The sequence below is a fragment of the Cornus florida genome, unplaced genomic scaffold (assembly GCF_030987335.1).
Source record: "Cornus florida cultivar Cherokee Brave unplaced genomic scaffold, ASM3098733v1 CherokeeBrave_3.0.0_Hap2_Chr04, whole genome shotgun sequence".
Lineage (NCBI taxonomy): Eukaryota > Viridiplantae > Streptophyta > Magnoliopsida > Cornales > Cornaceae > Cornus > Cornus florida.
Window position 1 is genome coordinate 87,672,357 of NW_026775574.1, and position 24,258 is coordinate 87,696,614.

The following is a 24,258-nucleotide window of genomic DNA, read 5'->3' on the forward strand; positions in this document are numbered from 1 at the left end:
GTCGTCATTATCCTGGATAAGAAATGTCATCATTCTAATCCGAGGAAAATCTTTATCTCTGATAACGAAATATGTCGAGGTCTGGCGGCTGGTCAAGGTAAGTAATTTTTCCCCATCAGCGTAGAAATCAGACAACAGAAACAGGATAAAATTCACAAAATTACAGATCTAAAGAGAGATAGATAGATAGATAGATAGATACACACATATATGAGGATGAGAGGGGAAGAGAAAATACAAAAATCAGATAACCGAAACAGGAGGCGATGTTCGTCGCCTTTCAGCGCCGGTCTCCGTCGATAATGGCCGGTCGTTGCGGATGGATGAGAGGGAGAGAGAGACGACAAGGCAACAAAAGGTAGAAAGACGGATATGATTGAGAGATATAGAAATAGCTATTACTATATGTTTTGTTATATATGACACAAGAAATGGCAAAGATAAATTTTGGCAACCCATTTGGCAGCCCATTGAAGAGCCTAATTTTAACCCACCTTCTATATTTTAAAATTGGCAACCCATTTGGTAGCCCTAGAGATCCTCTAATGTTTCAAAAACATCCAATTTTTAAGTATAAAATGTCACATTTGCCCTTCTTATAGTCGCAAAGACTTTTCCGTCCTTACTTTTGAATTAAAAAATTACTTATATACCCCCTCAATCACACTTTATTTTCTATCTATTCTTCTGTAATGGATCCTCCTTAGCCAAACCTGGTTTCCCCGGAGTTTTTTACAATTTTTTGCCTTTGATTTCTTTGTTTTTGCCGCCACCAGACCCAATTGAAAGCTCATCACATTGCTCCATCATAAATATCCTTCCAGTATTTGGGCTTTGCACAGAACCTGAGACGAACAGATAAATCCATTTTCGATATATACAATTCTAGTGAGCTTGCTTCAAGACCCAACTGATTACTCCGTTGTTGCCGGATTGAAGGACCTGAAATGCGGCGGAAGTACAGAGCTACACATACACTATTCCTGTGAGTTTCAGTGACCCAACAAACCGAAGAGCTTCAGCGACCCAACCGGCGAAGAGCAAGCTTCAGTGAGCTTATTCAAAGACTCGTCAGAAAGCTTGCTAAATCATTTTTAAGACCCAATTGGCACAGATCTTCAAGGCCATGGAAACCATTTAAACCGGAAATCCAGTGACCAAACCAGCGTCGAGCTTTCACAAACAAACTGGTGTGCTTTAGTTCAAGTGATATTCTAGAGTTCTCCAGTACCGGCGAGATCACTAACAACATTTCCGGTGACCAGCTACAACACACAAATCCAATCTTCTGACCTCGCCGCTACAAATTGTTGGCGCAATCGATCCGTTCCTCCACAAACACACGGCATATCGCTGCCGGAATCGATAGACACCATGGTCGTCGGAATCCATGGAGCCCCATAGTCGAATCGATTCCACGTCGTTCAGTTGAGAAGTTAGTTGTTCTTTAGGTGTTTTCTCTCTCCTGGTCCAAAACGGTTTCAAAGGCGGGGCGGGTGGGTGTGAAATGGGGGCGGCTATGACGGGTTTAATATTGAGGCGGTGGTAACAGCAGCGACAAGGTGGTTTCGAGGAGAGAGAGAAAAAAGAGGCTTAGGGTTGAACTGTTTAAGGGGTTTGTTTGTCATGGTAAGAAGTCTGGTCTTGGGGGTAAATTTGTCCATTTGTTAGATTAATATAATAATCAAGGATATTTTAATACTTTTATATGGATTTCTCACAAATCCGGTCATGTTGGGTACTTTCTGTAATTGTTATTTCTATATATATAACAATTATTATAGTTTTTGATTTCAAATAAATAAAAGCTGGTAAAGATATGCATGAATAATTATAAATTCTCTAAATTTTATTTTGTGACTAGACATTTATGAATGTAGGATATTATATATATATGAAATCATTTGTTAAGTTAAGATATAATATGAAATCATCTATTAAGTTTTTTATAGAATAAATAATTAAATGAATAAACTAGGTCGTCATATTTTAAAATACAGATGTAAACATAAATTTTTTCTAATCGTAATATTATTACATACGAAGAGTCAATGATGCAGAAAGAATTTTAAAGATAGAATTTGGAATCGTATGAGAGAATTTTAGAAAGAAAGAAGTGAATTTTAGTTCAATAAAAATTGTGAAATTGAATTTTTTATATAATGGATGAAATGACCCATTTTACCACCACTAATATTTAGTCAAATGATCAATCATTTAAACCCATAATAAAACAATCACAAGGGTTTAAACCCGAAATAAAACAATCACAAACAGGTTTCAAAACAATGTGAGAATACACACTCTCATTCAAATACTCTTTCTAGACTCTCGCCCTCCAAAAGCTATGACAAAACATGCATACTTCGTACACACACATCTATATTTTACATATGATATCTATATACATACACTTACATACGTACATACATCTATGTCTTGGTCTATATTATTATATATATAGTGACAGTCTATCCGATCGACCTAAAAAACTATTTTAATTTGTCATATGTTTTAAATTATCAAAATTAATTTTATATCATTGAAAATTAGTGCACAAGTCACGTCATTACTGTCCAAACTCCATATTAAAGCAGTCATATTTAAATATATATATACACACACCTCGTAAAAGAAAATTAAACAAATTAGTCAAACATAACAATTCAAATTGAAAAAAAAATGAAAGTAAAGTTTGATTAAAAGTGATTTAGTATAAAAATGAATTTTGTCATGGATTTATCAATATTCAATACCCAACCAACCCAATTTGGTGGGGGTAATTCACATACCGTCTTGGCCCAAACCATATATGGCTCATGTATTCTTGGCCCTTTAATCTAAAAATTCTGGCTAGCTAGCTAAATAGCGTGACTAAACAATAAGTAATAGGTAAGAATAATGTTTTTCTTTTTCATTTTCTCATCAAGTATAGTGAATGGTGATTAGATAGTTAAATTTACTGCATTTGATGTGGTAGATCTAATTTTGAAAGCAAAAAAAACCACCATGATAGTTCCTCCACCACCCCTTGTTCACCCACCCAGATCCCTTCCACCTGCCTTATCTAAATCACCCCTCACCACAGAAAAACCACCACGCCACCCATCTTCCTCCTCATCCAAGACTTTATTCAATCAGCGCCCCTCATCCAAACCACCTGCCATTTCTAAAACCAATTCTTTTACCAAACCCACATCCACACATGTCTCTCCTGACTACCGTCCCAGATCACCCAGTGTCACGGCATCCACCATGGACAAGATCAGGAGAGCATTGCAGAATGACCGAATCCTTAATCCCAGCAACAAAAACATTTCTGAGGTTACCTACTTACCTGAGGGGGTTCAAGCCGAAATTATGGACGCATCCAAGGTCGAAGAAAAAACTGGGGGCTGCGGAGCAGGAGCTTTCCAGTCTCAAAGCCTCTAACCCTCTTTCCATTCCGGATAATGAGGACACCATACCCATCGCTCGGGATGATCTTGTGAACCTTAGGGACAAGGCAACCCAATACCACACTGAACTCATCAACAAGCTCTTGTCGAATCCAACCACCGGTGGGAATGGCTCCGACCACCAACAGGGAATTCAAATTTCAAATTCAAACAAGCAGCTGTCACATCATTCTGGAGAAAAAGGCACTGATTTTAAGCCAAGGTTAATTGGGAAGCATGCTGTCAACCTAAAGAGTGTGGGGGGCCTTGGGTTCAGAGGGCTTGAGGTTAGAAACAGATGTTTCTGGAAGATTAATATCCCACAGTCCTGCTCTAGTAATTGGAAAAGAATCCTTCAGCTTCGTGGCCTAGCCAGATCTATGATTATGACGAAAGTTGGTAATGGAGCATCTACCTATTTTTGGGAGGACAATTGGCTACAAGGAGGACCTCTATCCTTAAGAGTATCATATGACTTCATTGCACACTCTTAAATCTCACCTGATGCAAAATTGAGTCAGTTTATCCAAGATGGGCAATGGAATTTCCCAGAGCTCCTTACTAATCATTTTCCCGAGCTAGCCAACATTGCACCACCGATTCTGTCTGCTGATCGCTCTATTTGGATCCCATCACCATCGGGTATTTTCTCACTGACCCATACAATGGGATGGCTTGAAACTCGGAGACAGGCAAAACCATGGACTCACCTAATCTGGAATCCCTTTTCAATACCAAGATGCAAATTCTCTTTCTGGCTTGCGGTGCAAACTAGGGTACCCACTCTTGATCGAAGCAGCATGAGTTCCTTCTCTGGAGCCAGAAGTTGTTGTCTCTGTAACTTAGTTGATGAATCGCACAGCCATCTTTTCTTTGCGTGCTCCTTTAGCAGGCCAATATGGATTGCTCTCCAGCGAAAATGCAGATTCCGCTTGCCCCCGGGTAGATTTTGTTGAACGTCCATCACATCGCTGGGCACGCAGAGATCTGAGATCCTCGGTGAACAAACTTATGCTCTCCACAGCCATCAACAGGATCTGGCAGGAACGTAATAATAGAATCTTCACCAATCAGAAATCCACGCAGAACATGGTGTTTAGACAAATTGTTGATATGGTACGATTGAAATTACTCACCGTCACAGTCAAAGATTCCTCTTTTGCTCGGCGGCTGCAACTGGACTGGGAATTGCCGTCATTTATCAGGCCACCGCCTGAACCGCCGGATTGTGTCACTTAGGGTTCGCGTCCCTCTGTTCTAACCGGAAGTTTGTATAATTCAGACACGCATATAGTCTAGGGTTCTCTAGACTGGGCCGATCTATAGTCTAGGGCTTAGCCTGTTTTGCTTTGTTGGGTTCTTTAATCTTTGATGGTTTAGGCAGTCCATTATTCGTGGGCTTCCCTTTCAAGGCGATGCCTTGTATATTTGTATTCCTCTTTTTTAAATGAAACTTGCTTACTTTACCAAAAAAAAAAATGAATAATGTTTTAGTAACCGAACATATATCACTGACTGGAGATCCAAACGCTTCCATCCTATGGATGGTTAAGGTGAGATTCTCACTTCCACTCCAAGTATTCATCGGATTCGGTTATATATATTCAGTCAAAGCATCACTGGATTCGGTTATATATATTCAGTCAAAGCATCACTGCTCAATCAGTATATTTATGTATGATTAGATAATGCTATCTTTTTAACACTATCAGTAAAGATACGTGGGTCTAGTGGTATTTCCCTTCCTTTCATAGCTTGTTAAAAATTATAAAAAAAATCTGTTTTCCATTACAACAAGTCAATTTTATTCTTTTATCACGTTAATTATTCTTCCTGAATTTGCATTCATTTTATTTTTTCTCTTTTGTTATGTCTATGTAGCATACTTAAAATTCAGGGTGTTCTGTGAGGCTGTGAATGAATAATATTTAATAAAATATTATTTGGCCATTTGTCTACAAAATTTGAGATGACTTGTCGATTAATTGGTCAACAAGTCAATTTTATTATTTTATCACGTTAAAATTAATTGGTGTGAATTCACAAATAGGATGGTGAAATAGTTTCAATATCACTTTTTTTTTTTTTTTTAGGAGAAAATTTGACAAATTAATTTACAAATTTATACGTATCTAATAACTAAAATACAATAAGTAATTGGGAATTATTCTGTTTGCATTTTAACGGAAAGGCCCATTGGTATTTACCATTCTATATCAAAAAGGTTTATAACCCATATAAGTATAAGTTTGGCCCAACTCTAATAACTTCATTTACAAGCCCAAAAAAGAGTTGAAAATTCATAGGGTTGTAAACCTTGTTTAAGCCCAAAACCGTCTAAACGAGAACCTTTCCACCCCATTTCCTTCCCGTTTACTTTCAGAATTTTTCCTTTTATTTTAATTTTTTCCCTTAAATATAATTATATAATTATTAAAAAAATTATAAAAAATGAACAATTAATAATTTAACATAAAATTCAACAATATAAGTGTTCTTAGTTTGTAGGGTTCTACCGCTCACTAGAACGGTTGAGAAAATGAGTGAATGTGACTTGCATGTAGCTTGAAATTTGCAAAGTTAACTATATACACTAATAAAATAAAAATAATTTAATAATTTACTTACCGGGGTGGCGGGGTTGGGTGACCCCATCCTTACCCCAAACCTGTGTAAGGACCTTCAATATGCCCTATGTCACTGTTCATCTTCTTCGTCACACGGCCCTAAATAATGTGCAAGACCCGATTATTCTAAACACAATTACAGGAGCCGCAAGACCCAATCACAAAACCCTTACACCAATCGTAGCCTAAACACCCAACCCATCTACAAAACTTAACCAACAACAACCCCTTCACCAGAATCGCAACATTGTCACTTCCTTATTGTCATAGTCCTTGCTCGCACTCCGTCGCCACCGATCCGTTTCTCATCATCGATTCAATTCCTGTGCTCATCGGTATTTTCCATGTCTTGTCTGTTCAGTCCGTGCCTTGCCTGTTCATTGGTAGTAGTTCAAACCTGTGTCCTCACCAGTAAATTTCGTAGTTGTAGTTTATACCCGTGTGCTCGCCGATTCACACCGTAGTCATTGCTCAGTTTAAACCTGCGTGCTCGCCGGTAAGTTCAATGCATCGCCGTCATCGCATTCTCGTAAGCCCTTTCTTCATCGTCAATCCCTCCTGGCATATCACAAGCCTCATCGTCGTTCACTCATCCTTGCATCGCCTGGTTGTTTTGTCACTAGCACATCATTAAGTTACTAGAGCGGAGTCTGTCTTCGGGTTATAGCATATTATTGGGATGGCAATTTGACCCGTCCCCGCGGTTACCTACCCACCCCTGCCCAGTTTTTGGCAGTTTTGAGGAACCGTTTTACTTATTTGGGTGGGGATGGTTTGATATAATAAAAACTCGTACGGATTTGGTGCGGGGGCGGGGGGAGGTCGCCCCGCAACTCCCCGCCTCATTTAGATAAGTAAATTACTTAAGTACCCTTATTTCATTAATATTTATATTTCTTACTATATATTAATTACCTCATATAACAATATTAAAGTAACAAATGAATTTTATTAAAAGGAAAGTTGCAATGATGAAGAATTGAAAATGAGGGAAAAAAAAAAAGAAGAGCAAATTCATTTCAACAATAATTAAATTATGGTCTTAAACGGGACGGGGCAGGTACCCGTGGGGGTAAAAATATTAAACGGTTACTGGAATGGGGTGAAAAGTTCTTTCGTTTTTACCATTTTAGGCGAAGATGAGGGTGGGATTTTTAAACTGTTGCGGGGGCGGGAGAGGGTACACCCGCCCTGTTGCCATCCCTAAGAGAGTAGAGAGAGAAAATGTAGAGAGAGAAAGTGCATTGTGTGTAATTTTTATCTCAGGGCTAAATGATAATTTTATCTTCCAGTTTGTCACTAAATGCAACAAGGTAATAATTTAAGAAGAGTTCAGTGCACTTAACCCTAATTCATATACCCCCATCACCCAAATAAGATTTGATCTCTACCATTAGATTGAAAAGCATCTCAACCGTTGGTTCGATATAGTTGAGACATAATAATTAACCCCACGAGGCTAGAAGTATCGAAATAGAAAGCATAATACAGCTCTCAACTCTCTCTCTCTTTCAAGGATCTGAAGGCGCAACACTTGCAAGATCTGAAATACGAATCTAACAAAGATTTTGTAAGTTTTGATTTCATCACGAAAATCTATTCTGTAAATGTTCTTTTTTGCTCTTGTCAGGGACAAAAGATCGTATTTCGTGATCTTACAATTTCATTGATTTTATTTAATTTTAGAATTAGGTTTCTTTTATAATTTTTTGTAAAGAATTTTCATAATAATACATTTGAAACTTGCCAAGATTGGGTCATTTGTACCTTCCAACACTCTGAAAAGAAGATAAAGTATGCACCAATCCGGTGCCCAACTTCTGTTTTTTTTTTTTTTTTTTTTTTTTTTTTTTTTTTATATCATGATGTTAGCCTACTAGTTAGCCCAGAATATATATGACTTTACTTTTTCTTAGCAAAACCCGTGATTATTCTTTTTTTTTTTTTCTTTTTTCTTTTTCTTTCTAAAAAAGCAAGCGGTGATTTTTATATTATTTTCTAAAAAAAGGGTAGATTTTTTTTTTTTTTAGAATCAGCTTTCTTTTACTGAGTATAATTTTCTGGAGAGAGTTTTCTTTGTATATAATTTTTACTTCTCCAGAGTTTTTGTTTATAAAAACATTGAACCAAACATGATTTTTATTCAGCGTACTAGCTAGATCTATTGGTCAAAACTGAAACAATTATCAACCAGAAGCCTAGTTAGATAGATTTATTGGTGTGAAACAATTATGACCTAAGTAATGGACTTATATATCATTTTTTTTTTCAAATATGCCTGCAGCAATGCCGTTGATTATTTTATTATCTTTTCTATTTTTCTCTAAAAAAAAAGACCGGACCAGGCCTATGACATTGAATCTCGGTCAATGGTTACTTTTCCAAATATCAAGTTGCCTTAAACCATTATCAAATTAAAATTATTACTATTATTTTTTTAAGGTTAAACCAGTAACAATTTCCTAATCCTAGTAAGAAACATATTATTACTAATTTCCAAGTACAAACCCAATTCAACGCTCTTCTCTATATAAAATTGTTGTTCTCGTTTTCTCTGTGCTTGTTTGTTTATACACAAAATTGCTCTCTTTTTCTCTCTTGTTTTTTTTTTTGTTTTGGGTTTACATCTCTGATCTGTTCATCTTCTCCTCTTGCTCTCTCTTGGATCTGCACACTTATTTTTTAAATTATACAAAAAAATAAATAAATAAATAAATAAATAAATAAAAACTGTAAAAGCAATTTCCATGGAGAAAACCACTGGACCCACCTCAATGTGTTGTCCTGAAAACGCAAGGTACTATCTTTTTTACTTACGTGTGGATTTATTATGTGGTGTTTCTATTATCACACTTTCTTAATTATTATTATTTTTTTATCTTTAATTGCAATAGTGAGAAGGTCAATAAAGGAGGGTTGTGTTTGGAGGATTGCATTAGTGGACTTCCCGATGTCGTACTTGTTTCAATATTGTCACTATTGACAATGAAAGAAGCTGGAAGAACTAGTCTCCTATCAAAGAGATGGAGGTACACCTGGACACACATTACTCGTTTGAACTTTGATTCCTCACTTTGATTCCTCACGTATAATCGAAGGAATCCAATTGGAACAAAAGGAAGTTGAAGTAGAAAGGCCATTGTATTTGAGTTGGGTTAATCAAGTCTTGAAATCCCCCAAAGCTCCAACTATAGATGAATTCAGAATTCAATTTGATTTAACATAATTATCAATCTGTTTTACATTTGCTTTGATTTATTCAGGTTTATCTTAATAGGGCTAAATTTCCCGTATTTAATAAACTCAAGCGACTGAAGTTGATAATTGATGCAAGAGATGAAGAAAGCCTTGTGGGTTTTGCTTCTCTGATAGAGGCATGTCCTTTCTTGTCTAAATTTGTGTTGGAGGTAAAAAGTTTTACTTTACAACATGCATTTCTAAACTGTGAGGTTTATTGCTTTCGTAATTGAATTTTCAAATGGGAATTTTGATTAATTTGGTCTTCTTCTGGAGTTGCCTTTGGTAATTGCTTCTTTATAGCTATTACAAAATTACAATATTACCCGTGAGAGGAAAAAATTTTCTGATTGTTCAAGTATTTTCTAAATGAATATTTATCATTTTGTTGTTCCCTTGCTTTTTGAGTTTTACATGGTACGTTCTTCAATTGCTTTATTTTCATGATTGTTCAAGAACTCCTCCCAGCGTAAGACCTCTTGAGCTTTCTGACCTTCTTTGGTTAGATTTAGTCTTATTGTTTTTCAGAACAGTTTGAATTCATTTCTAATGCAGTGTTTTCTTATGTATAACGTGTTCGATTTCGCCTGTGGTGGTTGTTCCATTAAGTGTTTAGCGTGCTTTATTCTTCTGATTGTTCAACTATTTTCTAAATGAATATTATCATTTTGTTGTTCTCGTGTTGGTTTAATATTTACTTCCTTGGAGTTTTACATGGTCTTTTAATACGATGCACATTCTTAGATTGCTTTTATCCTCGTGATGGTTCAAGGACTCCTCCAAGAGTTGGACGTCTTGAGGTCTCTGACCTTATTCCATTAGATTTAGTCTTGTTGCTTTTCAGAACAGTGTGAATTCATTTATAACACATTGTTTTCTTATGTCTAACGTGTTCGCCAGTGGTGGTTATTCCATCAGGTCTGGCAATTTTGTGATTTTAACTTTTACAGTTATGATTTGATGCTTGGTAATTTGGTTTTGTATGCTAATGGTCTTCAGTCATATGTATAACAACAACATGTGTTAGATTTCTTTGGAGCCTGTGGTGGCTATTCCATTGATTCTAGCAATGTTGTGATTTTAACTTGAACAATTATGATGGTAATTTGATTTTGTATGCTAATAGTCTGCCCGCCATATGACTCCATTCCTCCTTGTTACAGCTGCGAGTCGTATGGGAAAATAAAACAAGGGAAGTTTACATCTCGGCCCCATCATTACCTTAAGGAGGTGGAACTAATTGGTTTTGTTGGGAGTATAAATGATGTTGAGCTTGCCATGTATTTAATTAAGAGTGGTGTGAATCTTGAGAAGTTTACTTTTGATCCTCGCTATCCATATCATATAGGAACTGTTTGGGAGTTCATGGAGACCAAGAGGAAAAAAGCAGCGAGAAAGAGGACCAAGAAGCTTGGAAAGAAACTTCCTGTTGGAGCAGATTTGATAAATCCTTTAATTATATCATGTTTGTATAAGTTATCCTTGGGAAAAGGCCATGTACATATATGGAAAGTTATATGCACCAGAAACAGTCACGCTTTTAATCAGGTACCTGGTCTGCATTTGGAGGATACACTCTTTCGCTTCATTTTTAATGCAATTCATCTATAGCTATTTACATGCACCAAACAAATCCCTACAGGTCAAGAAGTTATTTTTAAAATTTTACCTAAAAAAAAAGTTATTTAAAAAAAAAAATTCCTAGATACTCACACCCTCTTGCAAGTAATTGTTTAGAATTTTAGGCTGTCGGGTCGGTCGGGTCGGGTTGGGCGTAAAAAACCCTACCCACCTTCTTATAGAACCAAGTCGAACCTAGGGCATTTCTGCACTCTTATTTGTACCTGAATTTTTGTATTTACTTGTACGTAAAATAAATTTAATATGCATCATTTACTTCTCAGTAGCAAAATTTTGTTGGTAGGTACTAAGGGTGCGCACAAATCAGATTGATTGATTTTAACAAATTCATAAAAATTAAAACCAACTTGAATTGACGGACCGACTCGATCGATCAAAATATCATACCATATTGAATTGGTTCTGCGAATTGAATTTTTCTAGGCAGTCTAATATTTATTTATTTATTATTATTTTTTTTACCACAACCCAATTATAACCAAACCAAGCCCGATTTACAAATTACGGAGTTATTAAAAAAATAATCATACTAACACCATTAACTGGCAGGCCCCACCTGGTGTTGGATTAATTGCAGCTGAGTAGATTTTGGTTCCTTGAAGTGATTTGGACCCAACCATATGGGCCAAAGAGAAGAGGCCCAGAAGTTGCACACGTGTGGATGTATGAGTCGAGTGTGACTATCGCGCGTGTGAGTAAGAGATGGCAGAGCCAATGTAGAGAGAAGTTGCGAGAAAGAAAATGCGGACCTCAGTAATAGCGTATGGTTGCCGCTATTGTGCGCCTTTAAAGCCCCACTTGTTAAACTTCACTCTCCACCGTCGTCTCCCTCTTCCACCACCACCTCTCGCCGCCTTCTCGGCCAAATTCTCTTCCTGCAGTCTTCATAACCCTAAACTCTTCACGGGAAACTCTCTGTTCCTCAGGATGGAGGTAGATTCTCTCATTCTCTCTCTGTCTTTCTCTTTCTATATATTACACGTGTATATATATTTATATTTCTGCATGTATATATGCATATTTATTTATTTATTTGTGTTTTTTCATTATTCCTTTGTATCTGTGTGGATTTTGTTGATTTCGGGACTATAAAATTGGTAAGGATGTTTGGTTTTGTTGGAACTTGTTACGAATTATATATATATGTGTGTGTGTGTGTGTGGATTCAGTTGGTTTCTGGACTATGAAATTGGAAAAGATGTTTGGTTTGTTGGAACTTGTTACGAATTTGATTTAGATTTTGGTAATTTCAATATCGAAATGATTGATTACGATCGAATTTTTCACCTTTTCGGAACTTTTTTTTGTTGTAAATTCGTTTTAAGGTGAATACTAGAAAGTTGTTTAATTCAGCAATTTTTTTTTTTTTTTATTGGATTAATTATGAGAAACATACCATAGATTGGTGATGGAGGCTTTTTATTTAGAGTTGAAATTTTAGCCCGCACGGGCTAGCTCAACTTGTAAGGCCTTTGGGGCACTTCCCCCTGTGTCTTCGGTTCAAGACTCGCCAAGGGTGAGGTCTGGACTTAAATGATGCATGTGCCACGGTGATTTGTCGGTGATTGTGTGCATTTGGAGTTTGCAAACCATCGGGGAGTCCAAAGTGGTTAGCGGGAATTATAGTTGAAAATTTTCAGGGTACAAAAAATCCTCCCATTGTATGGTTTAAAGGGTCAATTTCTAATGACCAGATGCAGATACCCTAGGAATATAATTTTTGAGGCTTGGTGGTCGATGCCGTTGCTTTAAGAGAGTGACTCATAAGTGCTTGTTGTTATATTTGGAAAATGAGCTTCTTAGAGTTGTCTGTTAATTCAGTATGTTGAACTGGAAATGTCATGTTTTGTGATGGGAAATATTTTCATGCAATTCAGATGGCCTAATATGGACTGCCGTTTTGTGCTGGGCATGCTGCACCCCCTTCAATACTGCTATTAGTTGTACTGCTTGGACATGTTATAGCTAATAGCTGTAGTTATTCATCATCTTCTAAGCAGCACTCTTCAACCTTTCCAAGAGAGGTGGGTGGGTTTTTTTTTTCCTCTGTTGAGAGAACAAGGGGGAGGGGAATCTCCAATTTAGAATTGAGCCGAATGACTGAGAGGCGCTATACTATTTTTAGTATGTAGCTGCACTCACCTGCTGTAGCACTAAATTCCGAATTTGACATCAAATATGGGTTTCATGTGGGCGTTGGACAGAGGACTTAGCAGGTCGGTATTGTTGTTGTCAATACGATAATATCAATTTTATTATTTATTTAATTTTTACTTGGTTAAATTTTGAACCTTTATCTGGCACCAGATTGGCATATGATTTATACCTCGAATCTTATTTGTAGCTTCTCCGCTCACTCATATAGAATTGATGCCTCATTGCCTCCAGTGGCTTAAGAGGATTAATTTTATTGTGTATGGGTGAGGATCTTGAACACTTCAACCACTATCCTCTCTCTTCGAACTTATTTCACACCTTCTATGCTTCCTATACTCAGTGCCCTCAGTGGCCTAAGAGAGGAGTACATTCATTTGCAGGGGTGGGGATCCTTAATACTTCACCCAATACTCTTCCTTTGTGGCCCTTTCGACATTAAATTGTTGTTCAAATGCCTTGCTGAGCAATCCAATCCATATATTGGCTATGTAATTACACAGTTGTCAAATCATTCGGAGATGGAATGTATGAGAAAGTGCAATAAATAGGAAAGAATAATTCTTGAATGGTAGTCCCAAAAATTGTCCAGGAGACCAGGGCATGGGTTGCATGTTTAATTTCGAAGAATGAAACGTTCAGACAAGAAGTGCCAAGAAAAGGAGAATCAGACAACATAGAAAAATTGATTGCTGGAGTGATCACAACTCCAAACATGTCAGGTGGGGGGAGGCTTTAGTTTATTGCATGGTCATGCTCACGAGAAATTTGATCTTACGACTTCTGAGTTAGTTTTGGTATCTGCTTTATTGAATTAATTAGTGGATTATCTTACAAATTTATGATGTTGTTCTCCAATCTCCAATCTATCAAATTTCACTTTGCTATCTATTTGTCTTTTCACTTTTGTAATTGATCATTATGAAGTACTTACTTTCCTCAGATTATTGGAGACATTGTACTGAAACTGTTTTATGCTTGTCTACAGCGGTTCTGGACTGGAAGTGGCATCAATAAAAACAAAGAAATGGTGGAGAATTTACAGCATTATGGAGTGTTTAAGTCAAAGAAGGTAGCAGAGATAATGAATACTATTGATAGGGCTCTGTTTGTACCTGATGGAACCCAAGCCTATGTTGACACCCCCATGCAAATTGGTTACAATGCCACTATCTCCGCACCTCATATGCATGCCACATGCCTTCAATTGTTGGAGGAAAATTTGCAGCCTGGCATGCATGCTTTGGATGTTGGTTCAGGTATATTTACCATTCCATTGATTCTGTAACTAAGCTATTACTAATGCTTTGAAACCATGAGGTACTAATTTCAGTTAATTTGTTGTATGAGGACTTGCTTATCTGCAATTTGACAAAAAACAGTCTGATGTTTTAGGTTTCCTAGTAATAGAGCCTGAGAATAGATATGCTTCTCATTACCCTAGTAGCATAAGTTTAGTTAATGTGCGTTGTTATTTATTAGAAAATGCCTAATTTTATGTGATTGTCATGCTTCATGACCTTGTAATGCTATTCATATTTTATTTACTTTTTTGTTATGTTCCATAACCATGTAACATTATTTAGTGAATTTAGTATATAATTCTCTTTATCTTCAACATCACTATCTGGCAAGGTGATGAAATTGTGAGGCGTTGAAACTTCTTTTTATGGCTGTTCTTAGTGAGCGCCTAAGAAGACAGTGATGGCTGAATTTGTTGTGTATGTTGATGGTTGACAAATGCAATTTTAGATCACACATTCATACTAAAAAACAGCACTAAAAAATAATCTACCTTCCTTTCACACTACGAGAGAGTATCTCTATTTACTTTACTTATAAAATGGCCAAAGAGAAAGAGAGAGATAGACTAAGATGGTTTTCCGGACATACAAAGAATCAGGCAATCATCTAGCCCTGTGGTCTACACCATTTTCTGATTCCTGGTACTACCAGCTGTGAACTTGAATCAATATCCTACCACTCTCAAAGGGCAGGTACATGTGGTTCTCAGTTGGATGTGTGTGTATTGTGTACTTGTCCCCAAAAAAAAGGTACAACAAGGGTGAATGCACTCTTTTTTTATAGAACATATTTTCAGTATTACTTTCTACCTGATCTTATACTTTTCCTATTGCAGCCTAATACAAACAAGAAAGGTAATGCATGACTTCAGTATGACAGATTGACAAAAGTGCTCATATTTATCTTTATTTGGATTTTATCTTGTTATTTTTTTCTTCCTGATAAGATTAATAATGAACATGTGAGGTGAACACTAGGTACAACGCCTATAAATGATAAAATTAGAGAAAGTAGACTTATGTGGTATAGTTATAATCGACGCAGACCCGATGATGCACCGATTAGAAGATGAAGAGTTGTTTGCCTAGAAGGTAAGTAACAAAGGGGTCAATCAAAACTTACATGGGATGAAGTAATAAAGAACGATCTAAAAAAATTAAATCTAAGAGAAGACGTGGTATATAATATAATAGAATGGAAAAAGAGAATTCATGTGGCCGACATCATCCATATGGGATAAATGTAAGATTGATGATGATTATGATGATTTCTTCCCAATCTAATGTTTCTTGATCTTGACGTAGTTTCATACAAAGGCAAAGAAAGATAATGCTTGTCTTCGATATGGTTAATTGACAAAAACACAACATTTAGTTAGGTGTATATTGTTATCTTAGATCCCATACATGTTTATCTCGTCATGCATGTGCGAGAGTTCAACACATGCCCTACCCTAACTCTGACAGAGTCGCTACGGGAGCAAGGCGAGTGCAGGAGCAGGAGTAGGGTCATAATGTATGTATACAATACTTATATGTATTGTTAGAACATTTATATGTATGTAGATATTTATGTTGGGGTCAGATTGTAATTATATATATAGTTGTGGCCATTGTGCAAATAGGCCATTCTTGTATTTGTATATTTACCCTTTTATGTTTAGGGTTGATTAAGGAGAATCAGAAGGCCGTGCCTCCAATCTATGTTCAATACATCTTTTCTCTCTCTCTCTCATGTAAACTTTCGCATGGTATCAGAGCTTCGATCTGAAGCCGTTTCCGTTGCAAATTGTATAGTCGACGAAGGTGTGTGAAGCTTCTAGGGACCTTGGATCTATGGTCGGCAGTAGCCCAAGCAAGCTCACCGACGATCCTCTGTTGCTGTCGCCGAAGTCGCGTGACTCTTTGTTGTTGTCGCCGAAGTTGTCATCACAGTTTTTTTTTTTTTTTTTTTTGTCGTCATGTTGATTGGTTGAAGTTGATGAGGAGCCATCTGAGGTGCGATTGGTGCCTGTAAGAGTCGTCGTTGCCAAGAAGTTGGCTAGATCGCTGGAGAGGGCTTCATCATCCTCCGAGTCTGTAACTATGAAGAAGAAGAGGGGTGTTTGGCTACAGATGTACGGTTATCCCAAACCAGGTTAGCATATCCAATACATGGTTATGCTATCCCAAACCTGGTTTACTAAAACCGGTTTTGCAGAGATCCGGTTCAAGCTCAACCCGGTTCTGTAAACCCGTTTCTGGATTCGACCCAGAGCCAGTTTCTGGCAGCATTTCCCTGCCTTCTCTTTGGACAGGTGCACTCTTTTTTTCTTTTTTTTTCCCTCTTCTCGGGACAGTCAGATTTTTTTTTTTCCTCTCCCGGTTCATCATGTCAGGCTCTTCAATCTCTGCTGCCACTGTATTGCCTAATGACAACATCACACATCATAAATCTTCTAATGTCGTTACCTTTGGCCAGTTAGGTAATATTACATGTTTTTCAGATGTACAGAGTTCATCCTCCCCTTGGGTTCTTGACTCTGGGGCCTCTACTCATCTAACGGGTAACGAGTCTTTTCTAATTTTCGTACGTCTAGCTCCACATCTTTTGTTACTTTGGCAAATGGTAGAACTCGCCCCATTATTGGTCAGGGTACAGTTAAACTTACTCCTTCCATCTCATTATCTTCGGTTCAATTGGTTCCACAATTTCCTTTTAATTTGTTATCTGTGAGTCAACTGACTCAAGCACTCAATTGTTCTGTGACCTTTTACTCCTCATTTTGTGTCTTTCAGGATCTCAAAACGAAGAATACAATTGGTGGCGGCATTGCGAAAAATGGTCTCTATTACTTGGATTGTGAGTCGCCTACTGGTGGTACTGCCCTCCATTCACAGGTCGCTACCAATGACCACCAGTGGCATAATCGGTTGGGTCATCCATCCTTGAGATACTTGAAGTCTACCCTTCCTTCTCTTGGGTCAGTGTCTAATTTAGAATGTGAGTCGTGTCAATTAGGCAAGCACCATAGAGTCTCGTGTCCTCCCCGCGTCGATAATCGTCGGTCTTCTTTGTTTGAATTGGTCCATACCGACATATGGGTCCTGCTCGGCATGTCACCCAGTCAAGTTTTTCATATTTTGTTACCTTTGTTGATGACTATTCAAGAATGACTTGGCTCTTTTTAATGAAAGACCAATCTGAACTTTTTTCCATATTTCAATTATTTCTTAAAGAAATTGAGGTCCAGTTTGGCAGTGTTACAAAAATTTTACAATCTGATAATGCTATGGAATATGTGAAAGGTTCTATTTCTACATTTTGTGAGTCTCGTGGTATTTTGCACCAAACTTCTTGCTTTTATACTCCTCAACAAAATGGCGTAGCAGAACGGAAAAATAGGCATTTAATTGAAATAGCTTGGACTTTAATGATGCATGTGCATCTTCCAAAGCCATTTTGGGGCGATGTTGTTTTAACTGCTTGCTATTTAATTAATTGTATGCCATCTTCCGTTCTTAACTGAAAATGCCCTTATTCTTTTGTTTTTCCTACTTGACCGTTATTTGCATTTACTCTTCGTGTTTTTGGATGTGTGCGCTTTGCTCACATACTACGTCCTGGCACTGATAAATTGTCTCCTCATGCCATTAAGTGTGTCTTTATTGGGTACTCTCGGACTCAAAAGGGTTATAAATGTTGGGACCCTAACACTCGTCGTGCTTTGCTTTTGTGTGTATGGATGTTACCTTTTTTGAGGACACTCCTTACTTCTCTGCTCGTGGTTCATCTTTAAATACTGATCTGTTGCTTTCGCTGCCGGCTGTGTCTACTTCATCTGTGTCTATCGCACCACGACCGCTACAAGTGTATAGTAGACGATCACAGGCAACCCCAATTGTCTACTTCTATTGAGGTTCCTCCTGCTGATGATCTTCCTATTGCCCTACGTAAAGGTATTCGTTCGTGTGTTATTGTACATCCCATTTCTAATTTTGTCTCATATGATCATGTTTCACCTTCTTTATCCTGCTTTTTATCCAAATTATTTGCTACTGTTATTCCCAAGACTTTGCAGGATGCTCTTTCTAATTCTGATTGGCGCAAAGCAATGGTTGATGAAATGGATGCTCTTCATTGTAATGGGACATGGGATCTTGTTCCCTTACCTCCTGGTTCCAAACCAGTTGGTTGTAAGTGTGTCTACACTGTCAAATACCTTCATGATGGGTCTATTGGGTGTTTGAAGGCTCGTCTTGTCGCAAAGGGGTACACCCAGACTTATGGTGTTGATTATAATGAAACTTTTTCCCTTGTTGCAAAGATTTCTTCTATATGGGTCCTTATTTCCATTGCTGCCAATTGTAACTGGCCGTTGTTTTAATTAGATGTGAAAAATGTTTTCTTACATGGCGACTTAATTGAAGAAGTTCATATGGAGCAACCACCTGGGTTTGTTGCTCAGGGGGAGTATCGTCATACTGTTTGTTGCCTTAGGAAGGCTCTGTATGGATTGAAGCGATCTCCAAGGGCTTGGTTTGGAAAGTTCTCTGCGGCAGCATTAGCATTTGGTCTTTAAAGACGTCAGACAGACCATTCGGTGTTTCACCAGCACACTAAAGCTGGTTTCATTTTCCTTGTGGTATATGTTGATGACATTGGGATCACAGGTGATAATTCTGAAGGTATTGTTAAATTGAAGTTGTTTCTACAACATCAATTCCACACTAAAGACTTGGGTCAACTCAGATATTTCTTGGGTATTGAAGTTGCTAGATCCAAGGAAGGTATAAGTTTATCTCAAAGAAAATATGTGTTGGATTTATTAGAAGAAATAAGTATGTTGGGTGGTCGTTCTATTGATGCTCCTATGGATCCAAATACAAAACTCTTGTCAGATGAGGGTGATTTATTTGATGATCCTGGCAGATATCGACGTCTTGTTGGGAAATTAATTTATCTCACTATCACTCGACCGGATATCTCATATGCAGTTAGTGTTGTAAGTCAGTTCATGGGATCTCCTAGGATGCCACATTGGAATGCAGTTCTTCGGATTATCCTATACCTCAAGCAAGCTCCAGGTTTTGGGTTGCTATATAAACCAAATGAACATCTTAGGGTGGAAGGTTTCACAGATGCTGACTGGGCTAGTTCTCCCTCAGATAGGAGATCTACTACAGGCTACTGCACATTTGTTGGTGGAAATCTTGTTACATGGAAAAGTAAAAAGCAAACTGTGGTAGCACGGTCTAGTACTGAAGCAGAGTATAGGGCGATAGCCCATACCTCTAGTGAGTTAACGTGGATAAAACATTTTCTTGAGGAACTTGGGTTAATAGTCAAGACTCCTGTTCCATTGTTCTGTGATAACCAAGCAGCTGTTCACATTGCATCCAATCCGGTGTTTCATGAAAGAACCAAGCATATTTTTTTTTATAAGTAAAAATATATTAGAAAGACGTTCAAAAGGGGAACGCGTCCTTAATACACAAAAACGAAAGAGCAAAAACCAAACCTATAGACCAACAGAGTCCAATAGAATAAAAAAGTCATCGATCGAGGAGCAAGCGCTGCCTCTGACATAACAGAAAAGAGAGCGTAGGATAAAAGACTTAAGGTTTGCAAAAGACGATTCCTTCCCTTCAAAGTTTCTGTTATTTCTCTCTCTCCAAATACACCACCAAACACAATGTGGGGCGACCCTCCAAAAATCATGAGCATGACCAGAAACAGGGCATCTTCTCCAAGCATTAATTAATTGGAAAGAGTGCTTAGGCATTACCCACTGAACGCCAAAAATACTGAATATGAGATTCCAGCAATCAGAAGCAATAGGACAATGCATAAGAAGATAGTCCACGGACTCACCATCAATTTTACAAAGACAGCACCAATTAACAATGGTATTGCCTCTCTTACGCAGATTATCCAAAGTTAAAATTTTTCCCCAAGTAGCAGTCCAAACAAAGAAGGCAACTCTAAGGGAAAACTAAGCATATTGAAGTTAATTGTCACTTCACTCGAGAAAAAATACTAAGTGGGAACATTTCTACTCCATTTGTGAAGTCTGAAGATTAATTAGCTAATATGTTTACTAAGGCTCTTGGTCATAATCGGTTAAAGGCGATTTGTTCCAAGCTGGGATTATATGATATATATTCTCCAGCTTGAGGGGAAGTGTTAGAACATTTATATGTATGTAGATATTTATGTTGGGGTCAGATTGTAATTATATATATAGTTGTGGCCATTGTGCAAATAGGCCATTCTTGTATTTTTATATTTACCCTTTTATGTTTAGGGTTGATTAATGACTCTCTAAAGGTTACAAGTTTTCATCACCTTCCCAACAAAATCACTTTTATAATTACCTGCACAAACGCTACTTGTGGGTGGCATATGGATTGGTGTGTATTTGGTGTGATCTTTTACAGTGTAGTGGTGTCACAAAATTCAATGAAGGGAAAACTGGCATAAATCGGTGGATTGACATAAAGAATCCATGATATAGCAGATTTGATCACCCAGGTTGTCAAATCATGTTACTTAGGTCTCTTCTTATAAAAAGATACTTTGATGATGGTAATATGGTTAAATGCTGGCACTAATATGAATATGTGTGTGTGTGTAAGGTAAGAGACAGCAAGGCCAACCAAAATTAATATGGAATGAAGTAAACTAAAAATGACTTCAAAAAATTAAATATTAGAGGGGATGTGGCATATAATAGAATAGAATGAAAAAAGAGAATTCATGTGGCTGACCCCAATCATTTGGAAAAAATCAAGGATGATGATGATGGGGTGTGTGTGCGTGCGTGTGTACTGCCATGTCAACACCTTTTAATTTTTTCATGTTGCAGCCCATTTTGTCCAGTTCTTAGACTTACCTGGAAAAAAGAATTTAGTTTTCAATCAGACACGTGTGTGTCAACAAACAAAATGGTTTGCATGTTTAAAAATCATGGTGAAAAAGGAATGCATATATGTGGCAGTGTTCTGTTGCTGCTATTGTGAAAAGAAAGTGAGAGGCAAGAAGATGAAACTATGAATAATGTAAAAACCATTTTTTTTTTGTAACAAGGAATTGAGTTAGTCTATTTTAACAAGCTTGGTTAGGATGTAGAGGGCTTGAGTTTGGCCAAACATATATGAACCAAGCATGATGGAGTTAGCATGGATCAAACTCAAGCTCAATTCTGAGTCTAACACTCTGAAGCTCAGTTCCGTTCAATTGCAATCCTGCAAGTTGTCTTTTAGGTTTTCTGACTTGGTTTTTTTCCGGGGCGACTAAAATCAGCTTACTTTTGGGTTAAGTTGAAGTTGGGAATTGTCCATCTTGAACACAAGTCATGTATTATAATGTTTAAAATAACCCGGAGCCTTTACTTATCAAAAAATAATAATAATAACCCGGAGCCAACCAATTACCTTATAATTTTAATCACGTTGAAAGAATAAAGTGAGTCATTAAGTCATTGGACTAATTACTTATCAAAAAAAAAATTAAGTCATTGGAATAATTGATATTGCCAGAGATATGTTTGAGTGCAACTAATGGGGTGAGGGCGTCGGTGTTGATTTATGACTGGACCCTAGTTGCCTGAAAATAATTTATTCCAGGAAAATTTAAACAAACAAGATTTGTGAATTTCAGTTGGTTTTGCCAGCTTTATTGATTAGAACATTGATATTCAGATTCTAATAGATACAATAAAGATTTTTCAAATGCAATATCAATAACCAGCAATTTTTCACTTAGTATCAACATCTTTTTTGTATCATTGCACGAACTTCATTGTCATTGCATTTCCTTATTGCAATTTTATTATTATTATATTTTTTTTGGTAGGAACGGGGTATTTGACGGCATGCTTTGCGCTTATGGTTGGACCACAAGGCCGTGCAGTTGGTGTTGAACATATTCCTGAGTTGGTCACTTCTTCAATTGAGAATATCCAGAAAAGTGCAGCAGCTCCGTTACTGAAAGAAGGTTCCCTCTCTGTGCATGATGGTGGTATGTTTCAGTAGGAGCCACATATTTTCTTTTGTCATTCAATATTTGAGAATAATCTAATTTCGTTCGCACTGATAATTCCATACAAATTAAAAATAAAAATAAAAAGTGTATTTCTTGGGGATGAAATGATGATATGTTGCAAGGGAACCTGGGGTCCCAAAGAATTTGATTTCTTGTGATGATTGTTCGACCCATGGACTTCATTCTTTGTATTTAGGCTTTGTAAATCATTTTGGTGTTTCTAATTCAAAGAATTTCTTTTCTTCTTTATAGAAAAGTAGATATTTGATTTTTTGATTTTTTAAGTTTCTAATTCCTGTACATCGGTAATATTAGCATCCGTTTCCCTATAAGAAGCATCAACTGGATAAATCTTAAGAAAGTAGGACATAAGCATGACAATAAAATATTTATATTCTTATAAAAATTTGTTCTTTCATTATAATTAAATTTAATGTGTAATGTCTAGATGAAAGTTACGGCTTTACATTATATAATAATATATATCCTTGTCGTATTGTGGAAGTCATGAAAAGGAGACGATATATGTGTGTTTGTGTGGTTGAATATGTACATGGATATGTATATGCCTGTGTGTGATTGTATATATCTCTGTACACACAATATGATGACTTCTTTATCCTCTCCTACTCTAATGTTCACTCCTTGAATAATCCATTTTTTAAATCTTGTTTTTACTTGGTTCATTGGTCACACATGTCGTGTTCAAAAAGTGTCAACTGTGGATCTGCGATATGAAATTTCTTTCAAAATTTGTTGGAAACCTTTTTGGAATGTTCCAAATATTGTCAATTTCAAAACTTATGTGACATGTACAAGGTTCGTCCTTTTAAGTGGTGCTAACCAGAACTTCCTACTTTTGAGTTATTATAATATTTTTTGGGTAATGACAGATTGCCTGATCACGCTTATTCTGTATATTTATCTTGATTTATATAGAACTTAATCCTTTGCAAGATGTATATTTTTTTAATGATCAACTTAATTCAAGGATGCAGACTATTTTATTTGATGATATATGCATGGTGACAGATGGAAGGCTTGGCTGGCCAGAGTTTGCACCTTATGATGCTATTCACGTCGGAGCAGCAGCACCAGAAATCCCTCAAGCACTTATCGATCAGTTGAAGCCTGGAGGCAGAATGGTGATTCCAGTTGGGAACATATTCCAGGACCTAAAGGTGGTTGAGAAGGACCTGGACGGTTCAGTCAGTATCCGAACTGAGACCTCTGTTCGTTACGTTCCTCTTACAAGCCGAGAAGCTCAGTTGCGGGGCTATTGAGGCGCTCGGATGATCCTTCAACTATATGCCTGGAAATCTCTGGGTTCGCAGTGTAGAAATCACTCTTTCTTTACTAGTGCACTTGAAGTTCTTTATCTCTGTACAGATAATGCTGTTACATCTTTTGAAGTGCTCAATAGCACAATAAGTTTAGAACTAATGAGATTGCATGGCATAGACCTCTGATAAATCATACATTTGTTGGAAACTGAATGAAGAAAATTAGTAGAAAAGGCTGGTCTGTAGAAAATATATGCCTTGTGGTTTATTTGAAGAGCAAGGAACAAGAGTACAATTGAAGTTCTTTCTATGGATAAATGCTACTTCATCTTGTATAAGTGCCTAAAAAGAAGTTTGGAAGTTAGTTGAGAATGCATTAACCTTTTTTTGTTCTCTTTTTTGCATTGGCAAGAAGAAAAAAAAACACGCACACTTTGTCCCTTTGGGGGTTTGAGAAGATACCTGTGTGTTGGCAATAATTTGGTTTGAGAAGATACCTGAGTGTTGGCAATAATTTGGTTTGATCATATCTTTCTAGAATTGAGGTGA

General features: G+C 37.1%; 1 protein-coding gene across 6 annotated transcripts; it reads left to right on the plus strand.

Moving 5' to 3' along the window:
• The first annotated feature begins 7,535 nt into the window (after positions 1-7,535).
• On the plus strand, positions 7,536-24,061 carry LOC132303808 (protein-L-isoaspartate O-methyltransferase 1-like). Of its 6 annotated transcripts, XM_059801233.1 has the most exons (9): positions 7,546-7,634; positions 8,804-8,861; positions 8,959-9,093; positions 9,328-9,471; positions 10,465-10,849; positions 11,492-11,875; positions 14,085-14,355; positions 22,238-22,402; positions 23,459-24,061. In XM_059801233.1, the coding sequence occupies exons 6-9, from the start codon at positions 11,684-11,686 to the stop codon at positions 23,707-23,709; spliced, it is 879 nt and encodes a 292-aa protein (XP_059657216.1). In that variant the 5' UTR covers positions 7,546-7,634; positions 8,804-8,861; positions 8,959-9,093; positions 9,328-9,471; positions 10,465-10,849; positions 11,492-11,683; the 3' UTR covers positions 23,710-24,061. The 6 variants fall into 6 exon arrangements, with proteins under 6 accessions (XP_059657217.1, XP_059657216.1, XP_059657218.1 ...); XM_059801234.1 differs by lacking the exon at positions 8,804-8,861 and having other exon boundaries at positions 7,536-7,634; XM_059801235.1 differs by having other exon boundaries at positions 7,546-9,093; positions 10,465-10,531; positions 10,650-10,849.
• The last annotated feature ends 197 nt before the right edge of the window (positions 24,062-24,258 follow it).

Bases quoted from the DNA above. Each gene is read 5' to 3' on its own strand.
- LOC132303808 (XM_059801234.1), top strand. From the start codon at position 11,684: ATGCGGACCTCAGTAATAGCGTATGGTTGCCGCTATTGTGCGCCTTTA. The intron at 14,356-22,237 runs GTATATTTACCA...TTTTTTTGGTAG, and splicing joins TGCTTTGGATGTTGGTTCAG to GAACGGGGTATTTGACGGCA. The intron at 22,403-23,458 runs GTATGTTTCAGT...GCATGGTGACAG, and splicing joins CCTCTCTGTGCATGATGGTG to ATGGAAGGCTTGGCTGGCCA.